The following is a 21,072-nucleotide window of genomic DNA, read 5'->3' on the forward strand; positions in this document are numbered from 1 at the left end:
CAGAGGAGCCTTGTAGGCTGCAGTCCATGGGGTCGCTAGGAGTCGGACACTACTGAGCAACTTCACTTTCACTTTTTACTTTCATGCATTGGAGAAGGAAATGGCAACCCACTCCAGTATTCTTGCCTGGAGAATCCCAGGGACGGGGGAGCCTGGTGGGCTGCCATCTATGGGGTCGTACAGAGTCAGACACAACTGAAGTAACTTAGCAGCAGCATGGTAGCTATTCCTTCTCATTCTTGGCCTCAGATTTTTCTGCAACTGTTGTTCTTCACCATTTTCATGAGTACATGCCACTTCAAGGATTTATAAAATAGCCATAAAGAAGACAGTGATCTTTTGTAGTCTAAAGATAGAATTTAGCATAAGATAGAAATATTCGGTAGAAATGAAAGGAGGACAGATGGCAGATTGGGGCAAAGGGTCAGAAAAATGTTAGTTAAATCAAGTGGAAGAGTTGAAAGAAGTGGAGCCTACAGTTTGTTAAAATTTCTTTAGATTTTAGCACAGCACAAACTTTTAAACCTAATTCAAATATTAGGGAAATTTTAATTTTTGGAAGAAATCTACCTGTTGCTGGGTCTGATCCTAGCTTTATGGATATTGCATCCAGAAACACAATTGTTGTTACAGCTGTCATGTACTCATACTGTATTTGAATCTAGTACCATCAGTCCCTTAACTCAGTCCAGTTTCTGTTAGTGTGAGTTGTAACCCTCCTCCCCTGCTCTTCTCTAACTTCTACTCCTATAGAAAAAAATGATCAGTTGTTTTACTGCTTCCAGTTAAGTTGTGTGTGTTTTTTTTTTTTTTTTACTGGATATAAGGATGTTCGTATATAGGGAATAGGCTATGGAAGAAAAGGAAGGATAGCCTAAAAATACAAAGCAGCTGACTGTCTTGACTATAGTTTATGTTGTAGTAGAGGAAAAGCCTAAAGTAAACCAAAAAATATATAAGCCCTTCAGTTATCGATAAGAAAATATCAAGTAACATGTTAGAGCCTGATGGCTGTCTTCTTTAGGTGAAGTGATAAGGAGAAGTGACCTCTTTCAGGTTACATTTCACTTGAGGCTGGAATGATTAGAAAAGAAACACCCAAAGTGAAAATCTAGGGGAAGAGCATTCCAAGTAGAAGGACATCAGCAAAGACAAAGACCCTGAAACTGTGATCACCTTGTTTCATTTGAGAGACAAAAAGAAGACCAATGTACTTAGAGCATTTTGAAGAGGACAGTAGGGGGGGATGAGTTGAGAGTTCTATTTTGACAATATTCTTTATAAGTCTCATTCACTTTGGTACAACCCTTTCCTCTCTTTTATTTTGAAAAATTTCAGATTAATAAATATGTTGTAAAAACATATCAAATAAAAACATGTCAAATAAAAAGCCAGCAATAAGTCAGAAAATCAGTTGTACTACTCCTGTATCCTTCACCTAGATTTATGTTAACATTTTGCCACATTTGTAATCTTCTGTTTATGTATGTATGGGTGTACACATGCATGTACACAGAACACACAGTTTCTCTTTCTAAATCATTTGTAAGTTGTAAACTCGATGATATTTTACTGCTTAGTACTGTACCATGTATTTCCTTCACAGTTATGTTCTCATAAATAGCCATAATTTCATTATTACACTCAACACATTTTTCAGTGATTCAAAATAGCTAATTATAATGTCCATATTCAGATTTCCCTTTGCCATGTCTTTCATGTCTCCTTTATTCTATAATTCCCCATATTTGTCTTTCATGAAGTCTTTTTTTTTTTTTTTTTTTTAAATAGAGTTCAGGCTAGTTGTAGAACAGTCTACCCTCTGGATCTGAGTGTTTCCTGAACACTATTCGTTCCCTCAACATTTTATAAATATTTTCAAACATACAGAAAAGTTGAAATTCTGTAGTCAATACACAACATATTCATACTAAGCTTTACCACATCTCTTTTTATTCCACTAACCTTTCAGTTTAGTTCAGTCTCTCAGTTGTGTCTGACTCTGTGAGCCCATGGAGTGCAGCACGCCAGGCCGCACTGTCCCCATGATCAACTCCTGGAGCTTGCTCAAACTCATGTCCATTGAGTCAGTGATACCATCCAACCATCTCATCCTCTGTTATCCCCTTCTCCTCCCGCCTTCAGTCTTTCCCAGCATCAGGGTCTTTTCCAGTGAGTCAGTTCTTTGCATCAGGTGGCCAAAGTATTGAAGTTTCAGCTTCAGCATCAGTACTTCCAATGAATATTCAGGACTGCTTTCCTTTAGGATGGACTGGTTGGATCTCCTTGCTGTCCAAGGGACTCTCAAGAGTCTTTTCCAACACCACAGTTCAAATGCATCAATTCTTTGGCACTCAGCTTTCTTTATAGTCCAACTTTCACATCCACACGCAACTATTGGAAGATCCATAGCTTTGACTAGACTGGCCTTTGTTGGCAAAGTAATGTCTCTGCTTTTTAATATGCTGTCTAGGTTGGTCATAGCTTTTCTTCCAAGGAGCAAGTGTCTTCTAATTTCATGGCTGCAGTCACCATCTGCAGTAATTTTGGAGCCCCCAAAAATAAAGTGTCTCACTGTTTCCATTGCTTCCCCATCTATCTGCCATGAAGTGATGAGACCAGATGCCATGATCTTAGTTTTCTGAATGTTGCACTTTAAGCCATCTCTTTCACTCTTCTCTTGCACTTTCATCAAGAGGCTCTTTAGTTCCTCTTCACTTTCTGCCATAAGGGTGGTGTCATCTGCATATCTGAGGTTGTTGATCTTTCTCCCGGCAATCTTGATTCCAGCTTGTGCTTCTTCCAGCCCAGCATTTATCATGCTATACTCCACATAGAAGTTAAATAAGCAGGGTGACAATGTACAGCCTTGACGTACTCCTTTTCCTATTTGGGACGAGTCTGCTGTTCCATGTCCAATTCTAACTGTTGCTTCTTGACCTGCATACAGATTTCTCAGGAGGCAGGTCAGGTGGTCTCGTATTCCCATCTCTTTCAGAATTTTCCACAGTTTATTGTGATCCACACAAAGGCTTTGGCATAGTCAGTAAAGCAGAAACAGATGTTTTTCTGGAACTCTTTCTTTTTCGATGATCCAGCGGATGTTGGCAATTTGATCTCTGGTTGTTCTGCCTTTTCTAAAACCAGCTTGAATATCTGGAAGTTCACAGTTCACGTATTGCTGAAGCCTGGCTTGGAGAATTTTGAGGATTACTTTGCTAGTGTGTGAGATGAGTGCAGTTGTGTGGTAGTTTGAGCATTCTTTGGCATTACCTTTCTTTGGGATTGGAATGAAAACTGACTTTTCCCAGTCCTGTGGCCACCGCTGAGTTTGTCAGATTTGCTGGCTAACCTTTAGGTCATTAAAAAAAAACCTGATAGACTTTAAAACTTTAAAAAAATTACTAAATTATTTTTGACGGTGCTGGCTCTTTGTTGCTAATGTGTGGGCTTTCTCTAGGTGTGAGAGCAGTGGCTTCTCTTGTTGCAGAGCACTGGCTCTAGGTACACAGACTTCAGTAGTTGCAGTGAGGGGGCCTCAGTAGTTGTAGCAGATGGCCCCATAGTTGTGGCTTATGGGCTTATTTGCCCCACAGCATGTGGAACCGTCCCAGAGCAACGATCATACTTGTGTCCCCTTCTTTGGCAGAGGGATTCTCATCTACTAACAACCAGGGAAGTCCAGGTCAACTTATTTTTTGGTTCAGTTCAAAGTAAATTACAGATACCAGTAAACTTTTCTCCTGCTGAGTCAAGTATTGATATCATTATGTAGAATTTAATTTTTTCTTCTGAAGTAAAATTTACCTTGAAATTTTACCCATCTGTCTTAAGTATATCTTCATTAAATGGTCGTATTTTTATGGTCATATAATTAATACCAAAGTTGTGCAGCCATCACAACTAATTCTGAACGTTTTCATTACTCCAAAAGAAACCCTGTACCCATTTATAGTCAATTCTGCCTCTCATTACAATCACTGATATACTTTGGATAGTTGTTAATCTATATTTCACTTGTGTTTCTTAGTGATTTCAGTTAACATTTTAAACAGTCCACTTTGGATAAATGCCAGTTTAATATCAATAATGCACAAAAACTTTGTTTCTATATAACTTCATTCCCCTCTCCTTTGTATTATTATTTTCATATAAATGACATCATTATACATTATAACCCTGTCAATACAGTTTTATAGTCAGTGCTTTAAACAGCTGTTTTTTAAATCAGGTTGGTGGAGAGTTGTAAAAAATACACTGTCCTTTTCTATTTATATAGTTACCTCTACTTTATTCTTTATTTTTTCTTGTATTCAGATTACTTTCTGAAGTCTTTTCAGTTCGTTCAGCAGACTCTTCTTTAGTAGCTGTTTCATAGCAGATGTGCTAATGACATATTCCCTCAGATTTTATATGTCAATATCTTAATTTCTCCTTCAGTTTTGAAGGCTACTTGTCCTGAATAAAGAATTCTTGGTTGACAGTCTTTTCCTGGCAATACTTCGAATATGTTAACCTACTGTCTTCTGATTCCATAGTTTCTGATGAGCAATCAGCTTTTAATCTTGAGTATCCCTTGTATGTGATTATTCACCTCTCTCTTTCACTTTCAAAGTTCTCTTTTTTCCTCTGGCTTTTGATACTTTGATTGTGGTATGTCTGGTTTTTAAGTTCATTATATTTGGTGTTTGTTGAACTTCTTGGAGGTCTAGATGAAGATTTTCATCAAATTGGGGGAGTTTTTGGCCATTACTCAAATATTCTTCCTCTCCTGTCCTTATGTGGTTCATCTTTGTTTCATTTCTTAGACTAAATAATTTCAGTCAACCTGTCTTTAAGTTCACTGATTCTTTCTTCTGCCTATTCATATGTGTTCATGAGTCACCTATTGAAATTTCTTTTGAGTTTTTCTTTTTTTTTAATTCCAGAATTCATTTGGTTCTTTGTAGTTTCTGTTTCTACTAATAGTCTGTATTTGGTGAAATACTGTTTTCTTACTTTTTTTACTTCATTAGAAATAATTTATTAGTTCACTGAATGTATTTAAAATAGCTGATTTATTTTTTAAATTTTTAAAAATTGAAATATAGTTGATTTACAATGCTGTGTTAATTTCTACTGTACAGCAAAGTGATTCATTTATACATACATACATATATATATATATATATTCTTTTTTAAAAACAATTATTTTCCATTATGGTTTATCACAGAATACTGAATATAGTTCCTTGTGCTATACAGTAGGACCTTGTTAATCCATCTTACATATACTGGTTTGCATCTGCTAACTGCAAACTCCCGCTCCATCCCTCTCCCACTGTCCACCCTTGGCAATTACAAGTCGGTGCTCTATGTCTTTGAGCCTGTTCTGTTTCATAAATGTTCATTTGTGTCATATTTTAGATTCCGCATATCGGTGATATCATATAGTATTTGTCTTTCTCTTTTCTGACTTCAGTTAGTGTGGTAATCTCTAGGTTTCATTCATCTTGTTGCAAATGGCATTGTTTCATTCTTTTTATGTCTGAGTAGTATTCCGTTGCATATACGTACAATACCTTTGTCATCCATTCCTTTGTCAGTGGGTATTTAGGTTGTTTCTATGTCTTGACTATTCTGAGTAGTGCTGCTGTGAACATAGGGGTGCATGTATATTTTTGTCCAGATATATGCTCAGGAGTAGGATTGCCAGATCATATGTCAGCTCTGTTTTTAGTTTTTTGAGGAAGTGCCATCATGTTTTCCATAGTGACTGCACTAAGTGACATTCCCACCACCAGTGTAGAAGGGTTGCCTTTTCTCTACATCCTCTCCAGCATTTGTTATAAAATAGCTGACTTAAATCTTAGTCTGGTAAGTCTAATTAAGACTTGGGCTTTCTCTGGGACAGTTTCTACTGAGAGCTGTTTTTCCTGTGTTTAGGTCCGATTTTAATATTTCTTGGTGTGGCACATAGCTTTCTGTTTAGAACAGGACATTTTAAATAATGTAGTGTGGCAGATCGGGAAATCAAATTAATCTCCCTTCCCAGGGTTTATTAGAACTTCTCTGTAGCTCAAACAATAAAGAATCTGCGTGCAATGCGGGAGACTTGGGTTCAATTCCTGGATCAGGAAGATCCCCTGGAGAAGGGAATGGCAGTCTTCTCCAGTATTCTTGCCTGGAGAATCTCATGGACAGAGAAGCCTGGCGGGCTACAGTCTGTGGGGTTGCAAAAAGTCAGACAGGACTGAGCGACTAACTCGCACACATACCCACAACTTATTGTTCTTTTGTCTTTTTGTTGTTTATGTAGTGACTTCCCTAGACTAATTCGGTAAAACCTGTATTCTTTATATTGTGTTGCCTCTGAAGTCTGTGCTCAGTTAATCTAATGGTCAGTTGATGATCAGACATTTTTCTTAAGTGTCTGGAACCACTGAGTCTTCCAGCTCTTGCCAAGGGGTTCTGTGTGCACATGGGCTATGTTTTTAATGTTCCTACAGGAAGTTGACTGCTCTGCCTTAGCTTGTAACTCTTGCTTGCACTGAATATCAAAGTCAGCCAGAAATGAGAGATTAGGGCCTTTTCAGTACTTTCTTGAGTATGAATACAGTCCTGAACAGGAGTGTGATCTTCTTGATTCTCGTGAATGTGTTGGAGCTTTTCAAAACCACTATTGACCTCCCATTCTCCAGCTTTTCCTTCTAAGTTTTGGGACAGATCTGTGTTTTTTTCCAACTGTTTTCATTGCCTCAGTCAGCTATGATGATAAACATCTGCCACTGATTGTTTCTGACAAATGACCCAGGGAAAATGCATTTCACACTGAGCAAATTCTGAGTTAGATCAAATAAAGACAGACCCTGCAAGTGGAGGTTTCTAGGGAACTGTCAGATCCAGTAATGGCAGTTCTATGGGGAAGGAACTTCTGGGAAATTCCAAACTTATTCCAGCAACTCCTAGGCTGTCAGTTTTCACCATGACTGCAGGGCTGTTGGTTTTCAAGGCTTCTCTAGAGCTGGTGAGAGGGGAATGGGATAGGGTATGTGAACACGTACCAGAGCTAGCAGTTTTCACCAAAGACTCATCGATGTGTCTTAAATAACCACTCCTTGGATTATTGGTAAGACGTAAATATTTGGAGTTTTGAAAAAGTTGATTTTGACAATTTTTTCAGGTATTGTTTTTGCTTTTAACAAAGTGGATTTTCATAGGTTCTTAATGTGCCATTCTGGAAGTGATCATTCAGTTAACTGGGTTTTGATGAGTGTGTAGTACACTTGTGTAATCCAAACCCCTAAGATATAGAACAGTACCTGGATATAGGAAATTTGCTCATGAATGAGGCACTGTTACAGTCATTGCCTTCCTTATAAGTTAAGTTAGATACCTAAGGACATTGTTGTATTATTGTTTTTTCATTTAATCTATTTTGTGGAAGAAAGAAAGGTGACATTAGTTAGGTCACTGGGTGGCCATAATTCAGGTATGTGTTGGATCAGTGCTACTTTCTGCACCATCAACTTGCTCAGTAATTGAAACTCTCTCAACTCAGTCAGCCATTTTTGGGAAAAAATAGCATGCCACGTGGCTCACTTCCCATGCCATTATTAGGTTGTAGAAATGGACTTCTGACAGGATTTTCCCTGATTTTTCCTAAAGAAAAAGCTCCTTTGTCTTCAGTATTTTTCTGCAATGAAGATGATCTTTCAAGTAGATACTTGTATTTACTTGAATTTAGAGACTGAGAATGTAACATGTAGCCACCCTACTTTGATTTGGTTATTTCCATTGTGTCTCACAGGCTCAGGGATATGTGGCCATTTGTCACTTTTGTTGAAGATGAATATGTCTTCATTGAATCTGATTTTTTTTTTTTCCTTCTGGTAGATTTGAGATAGATATAAATGTACATACATATAGTCACTTTACCATATTTCCTGCCAATCACTTGGATTGTTTTGTTTCTTTTTACTAATTTGATCTCTTCTATTCCTTTTTCTTTCTTTCTACAATTTTTATGATGTGGTTTCATAAAGATTTTGCTTCTCTTTTCTAACAAATAACTTGTTTCACAAAGATAATGTGTCCTCTTACATTGAATCAAGAATAAGAGTCACACACACACACACACACACACACATATCTAGTGATTTCTAAAGATTTGTTTACTTTGTGTTTTGTTTTACTGTGCTAAGAACTTGTCCTCCCTCCTGGAATCAAAGTAGGACATGTGTATCCTGCCCCTGAATTTCCGCGTTGGCTCTGATTGTGAAGCGGTGCGTTCGCCCTCCACCCCGGCTCGGAGCACCCGTGAGGGCACCGGCTGTGTTCAAGCGAGGCCGCTCCGGCTTCTCTGGTTGTCGCAACAAGCTAGAGATTTTCAAAGCTACACTTTTGAGTAAAAAGCCTTATTAAAAGGAAAACGTGATTTAAAAAAAAAAAAGAATAAGAGTGAGATATTTTCTGAGATTCTTTTAGACTGTGATATAAGTTTATTTTGAAGGAGGCAACTTTACTACTTCTGTGATGCAAAATTGTTTCTTAAGGTCTTGAATTGTATTTATGCTTGTATTTCTCTTCATGAAGGGAGATTTATATTTCCCTTGAGTGTGGGCATAGGAATTTTCTGGACTTGTGTTTACACAAGTCTAAAACTTACTGGAAATTACTATTTTGGGCCTTATTTGTTATCATAGGGTTTTTGCTTAGATTGGGCTTTCATGAATGGAAAAGGAAGCTTACTGCCTGGTCATTATGAATGTCCATTCCTAATCAGTGAACAGAATTCCTTAGTTTTGAATCAGATTAAGTATGTATTGTTTTATCTCTGAGTTGCCACAGCCCAAACTTTTGATATACTTTCCCTTATGTGTTTTAAGGAGAATGTTTAGGGGAGGGTATTTACAGCTTATTTGCTAGAAGTATTGTTACAGTAATTAAAGTCTTTGAACCTATTTAACTGTTTTTTTAATAGACATTATGTTCATAGAATTTAATTAGCTATAATTCTTGATTTATGATAATTTATCAGTTCAAGACATGCACTTTTAAAGTTTATTTATTGAAAAATTTAATAAGCTGAATAACCAGAATTTGCCCCCAATCTGATAAGTAGAATATTTCCTGTGACTTCTGTGTCCTCCTCACTTATTCTACCTATTCCCCCACCAAAGTTAACAAATATTTTGCATTGTTTTTGTTTCCTTTTTTATTAATAAAATGTGTATATCTAATTTTGCTTGTTTTTGATAATACAAAACATAATCATACTGTATGCTGACCTACAAGGGACTTGAATTTTCATTGAGTATTAGATTACTAAGATTTCTTATTTGTGTGGGTCTGTAGTTCATTCATTTTCATAACCATGTAGTCTTTTGTGTACACCAAAAAGAAATCTCATTCTATTTATCCAGTCTCCAGTCCGTAGGCATTTGACTTTCTCCCCCAGTTCTTAGCAGTTGCTGGCAGTATTATCTTACGCGTGCACTGTGTGTGGAGTGTTCTGTTATGTATGTTTCCTGGTCCAGATCTACATAAGCTTTTAGGTGAATACCTAGGAGGGAATTTGTAGGTTATAAAAATGAATGTTCCAACTTACAAAGTAGTGGTGAATTATTTTCCAAAGTGATAAATTATAATTTATACCTTAAACCACTTAATAAAAGTTTGATAAAACTCACTTGGGAAACCATTTGGGTCTGGTATGTTTTTTGTGGGAGGAATTTTTAACTATTGCTTTGACTTCTTTATAGGGTTGTAAGTATATTTTGGCTTTCCACTATTGATTTAGTGTTGGTGCATTCTGTTTTTATTAGAAATTACTCTGTTTCATTAAATTTTCAATTTTATTGGCATATAGTTATTGGTAATGTTGTAAGAGCCAGTGTTTGGTTTGTTTTCCGTTTTCTGTTTTCAAATTCTCTGATTTTTGCTCTTTATCATCATATATGCCCTTCTTACTTTGGGTTTACATGCTTTTTTTGGTAGTATCTTGATGTAGAATCTTAAAAGAGTTTTATTCTTTTTTTTTTTTACTTTTCTAAGTTGAGTATTTTGTGTTATAAATTTTCGTCTCAGGACTACTTTTACTGTATCCCACAAATTTTAACATGCTTTAATTTCACTTTCATTGATTTTAGTGTAACTTTTGTTTTCCTTGCAGCTTCCTTTTTTTATCCATGAATCTTTTTTGGAATGTGTTGTTCAATTTCCAAATGTTCCCAATAGATTTTCTTGCCTTTCTAGTTTGACTTATAGTCAGAAAACATGCTCTATATTGTTTCAATTCTTTTAAATTTGTTGAGATTTGTTTTATAATGTAGGATATGATCTATATTTTGGTGAATTTTCTGTGTCCCTGGAAAGAATGTGTATTTTGCTGTTGTTGGGAGTAGTGTTGTGTCAGTTTCAATCAGAGTCCATCAGTGAATGATACTGTTCAGTTCTTTCTTCTCCTTGTTGATTTTCTGTGTAGCAGTGACTTAGGGGTATTGAAGAACTCCACTTATTTGCAGGTTTGTTGATCTTCTCTTTTCAGTTTTCTGAGTTTTTGCTCTGTGTATCTTTAACTTGTGTTATTTTGTGTATGCACAATTAGGATTGTTAGAACTTTTCTGTGAAATGACCCTGTAATCATTTTATAATGCTGCTGTATGCTGTGTTTAGTCACTCAGTTGTGTCCTACTCTTTGCGACTCCCTGGTCTGTAGCCCACCAGGCACCTCTGTCCGTGGGGATTCTCCAGGCAGGAATACTAGAGTGGGTTGCCATACCCCTCCTCCATAATGCTGCTCTGTCCCTGTAATTTCTAGCTCTGAAGTGTATGTGCTACTTTAGCCATTCCAGCTTTCTTTTGGTTCATGTTTGGTATATCTTTTCATATCTATTTTCTTTTAAAATACCTGTATCATTATGTTTGTTTGTAATGAGTTTTTTATAGACAGAATATGGTTGGGTCATTTTTAAATTCAGTCTGCCAATTTACTGTAATTATTGATACATTAGGACTTAGATATGTCCTGTTTTAACTTTTCTGTTTGTTCCCTTTGTTTTGCATTTGTCTTTTCTGGGCCTTTTTGTGGTTTACTTGAACATATTTTACTATACCATTTTCTTTATAGTGTTTTTGAATATATCCTTTATTTTTTAATGATTGCTCCAGGGAATACTGGACATTTGCCACTTAAAGTGAATTACAGAAATTTCACCAAATTATTTAGGTATTTTAACTGTCTCCCATTGATTATTTAGTTTTAAGTGTTACCGCTGCACACATTGAGAACTACATCATACAGTGTTACTTTTATTTCAGTAGTCTAACGTAATTTTAAAATCTCAAGCAGAGAAAAGTAGTCTGTTTTATTTACCTGCATATTTGTTTCATTGTTCGTTCTTCATTTCCTGGTGCTACTCTTACTGTGTGTGTGTGAAAGTTGCTCAGTTGTGTCCGACTCTTTACGACTCCATGGACTATACAGTCCTTGGAATTCTCCAGGCCAGAATACTGGAGTGGGTAGCTATTTCCTTCTCCAGCTGTTTTATTAACTTTGTCTAATATTCATATATCTCCTACAGGTTCATTCTCCTTAGTACTAAACTGATAACTCTTTCTCCAACCTTTTAGTCTGCCGTCTCTTTATATTTAAAGAATTGCTTTGAGGCAGCATTTAGTTGTATATTGAAATTTAATGATCTCTGCCCTTTAATGGAGCTGCTTAGACCAACTGGGTGTCCCTTGTGGCCCGGTAAAGAATCCGCCTGCAATGCAGGAGACCTGGGTTCGATCCCTGGGTTGGGAAGATCCCCTGGAGAAGGGAAAGGCCACCCATTCCAGTATTCTGGCCTGGAGAATTCCTTGGACTCTATAGTCCACAGGGTGCAAACAGGTGGACACGACTGAGCAACTTTCACTTTCACTTTCTTTAGACCAATTACATTTAATATGATTATCAGTATGCTTGGTTACTATCTTTGTTATTTATCTTCCCCACCCCCCATTTCCCTTTTTTCTGCCTTATTTCAAATTGGGTTTATGTGTATGTGTGTCTCCATTATTTCCTTAATTAGCTGTTATTCTGTTGTTTACCTGGTAATTAGGATTCATAGTATACATCTTTAATTTATCACAGTTCTGCTCTCTTAGCAGATTTCAGTTACACAATACAGTGTTATTGGCTGTACTTACGGTGTTGTATACATTAGCTCCTCAGGCCTTATTCATCTTATTGCTGAAAGTTTGTACTCTATTTCCCACACTCCCCAGTCTCTGTCAACCACTTTCTGCTCTGTTTCTATGTAACAGTCATTTTCTTAAAAATGTGGTAAAAATACAGCATTACATTGAAGTGTGTTATTCATTGACATTAATTATATTCAGTGTTTTGCAACCATAACCATTATGTATTTTCAAAATTTTTGTGTTCCCCAAACTGAAACTCTGTACCCATTAAGTAGTAACTCTGTATTCTCTACCCCTCCAGCTGCTGATAACCACAGTTCTACTTTCTGTCTCAGTGAATTTGCCTGTTCCTGGTACCTCATTTAAGAGGAATCATACAATATTTATCATTTTGTTTATTTCATTTTTTATTTGGTTTATTTCACTTAGCATAATTTTTTCAAGGTTCACCTGTGTTGTAGCTTATATCAGAACTTCATCTCTTTTTACGGCTGAATTATGCAGCTATACTACGTCTTTTCCATTCATAGGTTAAAGGACAGTTGTCTTGTTTTCACCTTTTTTTGCATATTGTAAATAGTATTGCTGTAAACATTCATACACAAGCATCAGTTTGAGTCCCTGAGTCAGTTTATGTTTACCCACATATTTACCATTTCTGGTAGTCTTCATTCCTTTGTTTAAATTCACAGTATAATTTTCATTTCTGCAGGTCTTTCAACAGTTTTTGTAATTCAAGATTGCTGTCAGTACATTTTTCAGCTTTTGAATATCTGATAAAGTCTGGATCTCTCCTTACTCTTTCCCCCTTTTAAAGAAATATTCGTTGAGTATAGAATTTTAGGTTGACTCTGGTAAAGAATCTGCCTGCAATGTGGGAGACCTGGGTTCGATCCCTGGGTTGGGAAGATCCCCTAAAGAGGGGAAAGGCGACTCACTCCACTATTTTGGCCTGGAGAATTCCATGAACTGTGTAGTTCATAGGGTTGCAAAGAGTGGGACATGACTGAGCAAGTTTCACTTTTGCTTTCTAAAAAATTTCAGTACATTAGAAATGCTGTTCCCGTTTTCTACTGACTTGCGTACTTTACAATGAAAAGTCTGTTGTCATTCTTATCTCTGTTTCTCAGAATATATGGTGTCTATTTTCTCTCTTTAAGATGTTCTATTTATTGTTGGTGTTATATACATTGTGTGTGTGTGCTGGAGCACTGTAAATGTGCATACATGTTGTGTGGTTTATTTGTATATTGTGTGGAGTGTTTGTATATACGCATGTTTTTTTGTCGGGGGGGGGGCAGGTTTATGTTTTGTTATGTGGAGATTGAGTTTGTGTATGGCAGTTGCTTTGTATTTTGTGAACGGAGGTATTGTTTGTGTGCTTTGTTTTGTAGGTCTAGTATTATATTGTTTGACCTGGTCATTGTTGTCTTTATTTTGAAAATTGATACATAGGTGAAAACTTTATACCAATTAAAATATTTTTATTCCATTATTTCTGTTTTTTTAAGTAGTTGCAACTTTTTGTTGTTGCTTTTGAAAACACTGTTCTACATTTTTTCTCTTTTAATATTTTAGAATTTATATGTTTACTTTCCTGCTTGTCTTTGAAATTTAAAAATGCATATTTATCTTCAGGTATCTCACTTCTCCCATATTAAAGAATTTAGAGTACTTTATCTCTAATCATTTCCTTCCCAAAGTTTTCAGTTCAGTTCAGTTGCTCAGTCATGTCTGACTCTTTGCGACCCCATGGACTGCAGCATGCCAGGCCTCCCTGTCCATCACCAAGTCGCGGAGCTTGCTCAAACTCAGGTCCCTTGAGTCGGTGATGCCGTCCAACCATCTCATCCTCTGTCATCCCCTTCTCCTTCCACCTTCAATCTTTCCCAGCATGAGGGTCTTTTCAAATGAGTCAGTTCTTCACATCATGTGGCCAAAGGATTGGACTTTCAGCTTCAGCATCAGTCCTTCCAATGAATATTCAGGACTGATTTCCTTTAGGATGGACTGGTAGGATCTCCTTGCAGTCCAAGGGACTCTCAAGAGTCTTCTCCAACACCACAGTTCAAAAGCATCAGTTCTTTGGTGCTCGGCTTTCTTTACTTATAGTCCGACTCTCACATCCATACATGACTACTGGAACAACCATAGCTTTGACTAGGCGGGCCTTTGTTGGCAAAGTAATGTCTCTGATTTTTAATATGCTGTCTAGGTTGGTCGTAACTTTTCTTCCAAGAAGCAAGTGCCTTTTAATTTCATGGCTGCAGTCATCATCTGCAGTGATTTTGGAACTCCCCCAAAAATAAAGTGTCTCACTGTTTCCATTGCTTCCCATCTATTTGCCATGAAGTGATGAGACCAGATGCCATGATCTTAGTTTTCTGAATGTTGAGTTTTAACCCAACTTTTTCACTCTTCTCTTTCACTTTCGTCAAGATACTCTTTAGTTCTTCTTCACTTTCTGCCATAAGGGTGGTGTCCTCTGCATATCTGAGGTTACTGATGTTTCTCCTGGTAATCTTCATTCCAGCTTGTGCTTCATCCAGCCCAGGATTTATCATGATATACTCTGCATATAAGTTAAATAAGCAGGGTGACAATATACCCTGATGTACTCCTTTCCTGACTTGGAACCAGTCTGTTGTTCCATGTCCAGTTCTAACTGTTGCTTCTTGACCTGCATACAGATTTCTCAGGAGGCAGGTCAGGTGGTTTGGTATTCCCATCTCTTTAAGAATTGTCCACAGTTTGTTGTGATCCACACAGTCAAAGGCTTCGGTAGAATCAGTAAAGCAGAAGTAGATGTTTTTCTGGGTATTTATTTTTGTGACTATGCTTGTCTTTGTTGCTGCACATGGGCTTTCTGTAGTTTCAGCAAGTGGGGGCCACTCTCCTTGTGATGTGTGGGCTTCTGCTCGCATTGGTTTCTTTGGTTGGAGAGCACAGGTTCTAGGGCCTGTGGGCTTCAGTAGTTGTGGCACACAGTCCTAGTTGCCCTCTGGCGTGTGGAGTCCTCCTGGACTACAGATCAGATCTGTGTCCCCCATACTGGCAGGTAGACTCTCAACCACTGGACCACGAGGGAGGTTCCCAGAGTTACACTTCTGTTGTACAGTATTTCAAGTCTGACTTGGAATTCCCCAATTATATACAACATTTTTTCTAACAAAGAATTAAAAAATTTTAACATATATTTTAAAAATTAGCCTGTGTACTGATAATATTATGATTCCCTTGTGTGTCAGATTGTGCTTGTAGGAACATTGCTTTAGAGCAAATCTCTTAATGGTAAATTCCCTTGGTTTTTGTCTGTAAATTCTTTATTTAGCCCTAGTTCACAGTTCTATACTGACATTTTCTCTTGGCCCTTTGGAGATAATATTCCACCGTCTTACACTGTTGCTGTCAAAGCCTGCGAAGCCGTTTATCTTCTCAGTGTGTTTTCTAGTTATTCTGTTTTGTTTTTAGTATTCACTGTGAAGTGGATTTCTTTTTATGTTTCCTGTTTGGGCTCGTTTGGTCTGAATCTGTGGATCTATGCCTTTTAGTGATTTGAGAATATTTGCAGCTATTTTTCATTCTCTCCTCTCTTTCTTGAACTGCATTTAAACTTGTGTAAGATATTATCTTTTAGTTATTTGTTTTTAGTCCCACTTGATACTTTTCATGTTTTTTTTTTTTTTTTTATTCTGTTGTGTATCTGTTCTTTCCAGCTGTGCCAGCTCTGTTCTCTGACCTTTCCACTTGGTGTTGCGGTTCCAGCCTCACCCTAGTTTTGTGGGTGTCTTATATTGGGAAACTGTCCGTGGAGATCTTCCCTGTATTCAAGAGACCAGGGATGCCTGCTCTCCACAGTGGTGTTATGCTGCAATCAGAGGCTGAGTCTCAGCTCTTCATTTGTCATGATCCATTGTAAATGAGAGGGCTTCTCTGGTGCCTCAGACAGTAAAGAATCTGCCTGCAGTGCGGGAGACCTGGGTTTGATCCCTGGGTTGGGAAGATCCCCTGGAGGAGGGCATGGCAACCCACTCCAGTATTCTTGCCTGGAGAATTCCATGGACAGAGGAGCATGGTGGGCTGCAGTCCATGGGGTCACAAAGAATCAGACATGACAGAGCAGAAGCACATGGAAATGAGAATCTCTTTGTTGTAATTCCCACTAGTCATGAGACAGTATTTTAATGAGTTTTGAATGAGTAAAGGATTTTAAAGGGAAGACTGTAGAGTTACAGATATTTGAAATTTTCTGATTTGAGGGGGTGAGCCCAAGAATTTGCATTTCTTAGAGTTTCCAGGTTTGCTGATGCAGCTGGCCTGGGTAACAAACTTTGAGAGCCTTTGGACTAGATGCTGTTTTGGCTTTGGGCTCTGATTCTTTTACATTTGAATAGGGGTATTATCTGGCTTGGGGATCATTTTATTAACTCTTAATAAAACTGCTAAAACAGTTTTCATTAGCACCTGAGTCGTTTGTTTAATAACACTGCATTAATGTAATGTTTTATTTTAGTGATCATTCAGGATATGTTCGACCACTGCCAGTACCTCGCAGTTTAAATAGTGATATTTCCTATTTTGGTGTTGGGGGCAAGCAGGCTGTTTTCTTTGTTGGACAGTCAGCCAGAGTAAGTAAAAAAGATTTCTTAAAAGTGAAAGTTGGTCAAAATATTTTGAAGTTGACTGTCTAATTGTATTATTCATTTTAAATTTTGTCAATTTAAAAGGTAATCTTTTTAATATTTAACAGATGATAAGTAAGCCTGGAGACTCCCAGGATGTTCATGAACTTTTACTTTCTAAAGAAGATTTTGAGAAGAGGGAGAAAAATAAAGAGGCAATATATAGCGGATTTATTAGAAACAGAAAGGTACAGTACATTTTAACTCATTGTAAATTTATACCTTGGATGGATGATGGGACAAGAACATTTTTTTTCAATTTCTAAGATACTTATGTTATTTTAAAAACTTGAAAATATGGAATTTTCAAATTAAATTTTAATTTTGTGAATAGCAAAAGTGATCATTTGTGTGCTTTCTTAGGCTGAAGTCTTCAGAAAATAACTTTTCTCATAAAGCCAAGTCAGCTTCCTGGAAATTGTTCATAAGATTATAAACTGTTTCCTTGCTCTGAGTTTGAGTTTTTAAGTATTTGTTGTATAATAATCACAGAAGTAGAATACAAAACAGTGATTAAATTTGCATTCAAACTCTCATGTTAATAAGTGGAATGTTAATAAATTTGAATCGTGGTGAGCACATGGTATTTGTTGTATTACTCATTCAACTTTGAAACGTTTTAAAATTTTCAAATTTTAAAACCTTTTTTAAAAGTAAAACTTAAAAAAATTTTTGAGTCTAAAGTAACTTTTGTAAAGAACATAAAAATAGTCTCAAATGCCAGATAAAAGTCCTTATGATATATTTAGTTGAATTTTCTCCTAGTCTAACTTTAAAAGGAATTGGAACTTATAAATACTTATGGTGTTTATTTCAAAGTCACTTTTCCTAATAGTTCAGTGTGTATCTTTATCCTTGTAAGTTTTTATGTGTATAGCAACTTACATAGTACATATATGCATACATATGCATGCAATTTTTAATATACAGGCTCATAGTAAAATAAAAGCAGAGACGTTTTAAATTCTTATCCTTAAGCACATCCCTTCCTCCCCCCACAAACTATGGATATTCTCTGAAAGTGGACTGGGGCCCAGGATGGTTTTACTCCCTTTTAAACACAGTGCCTTTGGGCTAAGTCAGCTGGGTTCAGGCTGTGTCCTAGTTTTAATGAATGTGGACCGGCTGGGCGTTGGTTCTGACCAAGTTAAGTGGTAGGTACCCCAAGCAAGGACTCATTCCGCTTTAGGGTAAGTGTTCTCAATTTGGGAGGTATTTTTAAATTCAGTATTTATTTTTCTTTTCCCTTTTCTTTGTGATTCTACAGTTGGTTTAGCATTATGGTATAGGATTCTCCTTTTTGTATGCCGTTTTAGCTATCTCTGTAAAAGGCTCTCTGTCCTCACAGCTTTGTCACACACTCAGCTGATTTGTATTTGGTGATTTTCCTCCAAAAGATTTTTGAAGCCTGTATTTGAAATTATCCAAGTGAATGTTAATGGTTGATGTAAACTTTGTTAACTACATTTGAGCTGCATGTAATCTGCTGTACTTATGTTCACTCTTGTAGCCGTCTGATTCTAGTCACATTACAAATGATGATGAAAGATTTCTACAGCATCTTATCGCAGAGGAGAAGGAAAAAGATAGCTTTACTGCTGTGGTTATCACAGGGGTACAACCAGAACACATACAGTACTTGAAAAATTATTTCCATCTTTGGACCAGACAGTTAACGTAAGTATTTACATTGGATCCAGGACATGCTTTTTCTTATCTTTTTTTAAGATAGAAAATACTACAAATACGTTGAAACCTCTTGGCTGTCTGCTTTTATCCGATCCCATTTCTTCCCTCAGCATAGGAACCATTACTCTGATGTTAGCTGTTAAAATGGTTCTCTATTCTGTAAATATTTACTGGTCACTTGGCTTCCCCAGGGGCTCAGTGGTTAAGAATCTGCCTGACTGCAATGCAGGAGCCACAGGAGATGCAGGTGCAATCCCTGGGTCAAGAAGATCCCCTGGAGAAGGGAATGGCAACCCACTCCAGTATCTTGCCTGGAGAAGCACATGGACAGAGGAGCCTGGTGGGCTACAGTCCATAGGGTCACAGAGTCAGACATGACTGAAGCAACTTAGCACACATGTAATATATTGGTCATTACAAATAAGAGGCCCATGCTTCTTGACAACTGTGATAACATTTAAAATAAACTTAAGAGTTTATCCAATTCAGCTAATCAATCCCACTTCCCCCTTTCGTGCTTTTGCTATGCAGCATGGACTATAATCCATGTATTTTACTTATTATTTTTTCTTTTCATCTGCCTCCCACCTTGGGATGTTTATTGTTTTTTGTGCACTGTTATATCCCCAGTGTTACATTTCCTGTTACATTATTCAGTTCAGTTCAGTTCAGTCGCTCAGTCGTGTCCTACTCTTTGCTACCCCATGAATCGCAGCACACCAGGCCTCCCTGTCCATCACCAACTCCCGGAGTTCACTCAAATTCATGTCCATCGAGTCGGTAATGCCATCCAGCCATCTTATCCTCTGTCGTCCCCTTCTCCTCTTGCCCCCAATCCCTCCCAGCATCAGAGTCTTTTCCGATGAGTCATTGTAGTTGCTCAGTAAAAGTTTATTGAATGAATATATTGAGTCTGTTAAAATAAAAATATGCATATGTGCTGTATGAAATGAGTAATCTAAAAATAAATCTTTGTGTATCTACTTGAGGAAAACTTTTAGGGAGTACATATTCTGTTAGATCAAATCAGAAGTATATATATTTAAGGTTGTTAAGTTTCTTCCTCTGTAATTATATGATACAGATTGGATTTTTTCCATAATTTGTATTAGCCTGAATTAGTCTCCAAAAGTGGGTATGCTGTACAAAGTTCATGTTTAAAAATAAGGTATCTTTTCATATTTTTTCTACTTATTCAAGGGCTGTTAAGATTCTGTTTTGCACATAAATATATATTAACAGTTAAAAATTTTTATGAAGAAATAAATTTGATTTTAGGAATGCCTTTTTTTCTTGAATATTGATGTTTATTGGCCCTGTAACACAAGAGTTTTAAATAGGACTTTGACTGTTTATTAGCTATTTTATTATTTCTCTTAACTGAAAGAACTCAGTGTACATAATAACATAACATAATTATAACTCTTGTTCTTAAAAAGAATGACATAGAAACATACACTTGGTAAGCTATTTATAGCACACTTTCTTAATATATGCTTGTAAACTTATGATGTTAACACTTCTGAGATGTTTGAAGGAAGATCTCAAGATTTTCAGTGATTTCTTTTTATTTTAGTAGTGTTTTAAACTAGGACAATTAGTGTAATTTTGAAAAGATATTTGGACATGGAACAACAGACTGATTCCAAATAGGAAAAGGAGTACGTCAAGGCTGTATATTGTTACTCTGCTTATTTAGCTTATATGCCAAGTACATCATGAGAAACTTGGGCTGGAAGAAGCACAAGCTGGAATCAAGATTGCCAGGAGAAATATCAATAACCTCAGATATGCAGATGACACCACCCTTATGGCAGAATGTGAAGAGGAACTAAAAAAGCCTCTTGATGAAAGTGAAAGTGAGAGAGTGAAAAAGTTGGTTTAAAGCTCAACATTCAGAAAACGAAGATCATGGCATATGGTCCCATCACTTCATGGGAAATAGATGGGGAAACAGTGAAAACAGTGTCAGACTTTATTTTTTGGGCTCCAAAATCACTGCAGATGATGATTGCAGCCATGAAATTAAAAGACGCTTACTCCTTGGAAGGAAAGCTACGACCAACCTAGATAGCATATTCAAAAGCAGAGACATTACTTTGCCAACAAAGGTCCGTTTAGTCAAGGCTGTGGTTTTTCCAGTAGTCATGTATGGATGTGAGAGTTGGACTGTGAAGAAAGCTGAGCGCCGAAGAATTGATGCTTTTGAACTGTGGTGTTGGAGAAGACTCTTGAGAGTCCCTTGGACTGCAAGGAGATCCAACCAGTCCATTCTAAAGGAGATCAGCCCTGGGTGTTGTTTGGAAGGACTGATGCTAAAGCTGAAACTCCAGTACTTTGGCCACCTCATGCGAAGAGTTGACTCATTGGAAAAGACTTTGATGCTGGGAGGGATTGGGGGCAGGAGGAGAAGGGGACGACAGAGGATGAGATAGTTGGATGGTATCACCGACTCGATGTACGTGAGTTTGAATGAACTCCGGGAGTTGGTGATGGACAGGGAGGCCTGGCGTGCTGCAGTTCATGGGGTCGC

At 37.1% G+C, this 21,072-nt stretch overlaps 1 protein-coding gene across 3 annotated transcripts in view; it reads left to right on the top strand.

Annotated features, from left to right (window-relative positions):
• Positions 1-21,072, top strand: part of SMCHD1 (structural maintenance of chromosomes flexible hinge domain containing 1) — a 127,985-nt gene that overhangs the window by 19,118 nt on the left and 87,795 nt on the right. For all 3 annotated transcript variants that reach the window (XR_015153908.1, XM_086373087.1, XM_086373088.1), the window contains exons 6-8: positions 16,682-16,796; positions 16,919-17,038; positions 18,361-18,527. Coding sequence is in view for 2 of the 3 variants with exons in the window: in XM_086373087.1 (XP_086229213.1) it covers positions 16,682-16,796; positions 16,919-17,038; positions 18,361-18,527 (402 nt within the window). In the remaining variant the exon portion in view is untranslated. The remainder of the gene's footprint in view (positions 1-16,681; positions 16,797-16,918; positions 17,039-18,360; positions 18,528-21,072) is intronic.

This window comes from Bos grunniens, chromosome 24 (genome assembly GCF_055505025.1).
Source record: "Bos grunniens cultivar Pamir isolate PY7600 chromosome 24, Bosgru_T2T1.0, whole genome shotgun sequence".
Classification (NCBI taxonomy): Eukaryota; Metazoa; Chordata; class Mammalia; order Artiodactyla; family Bovidae; genus Bos; species Bos grunniens.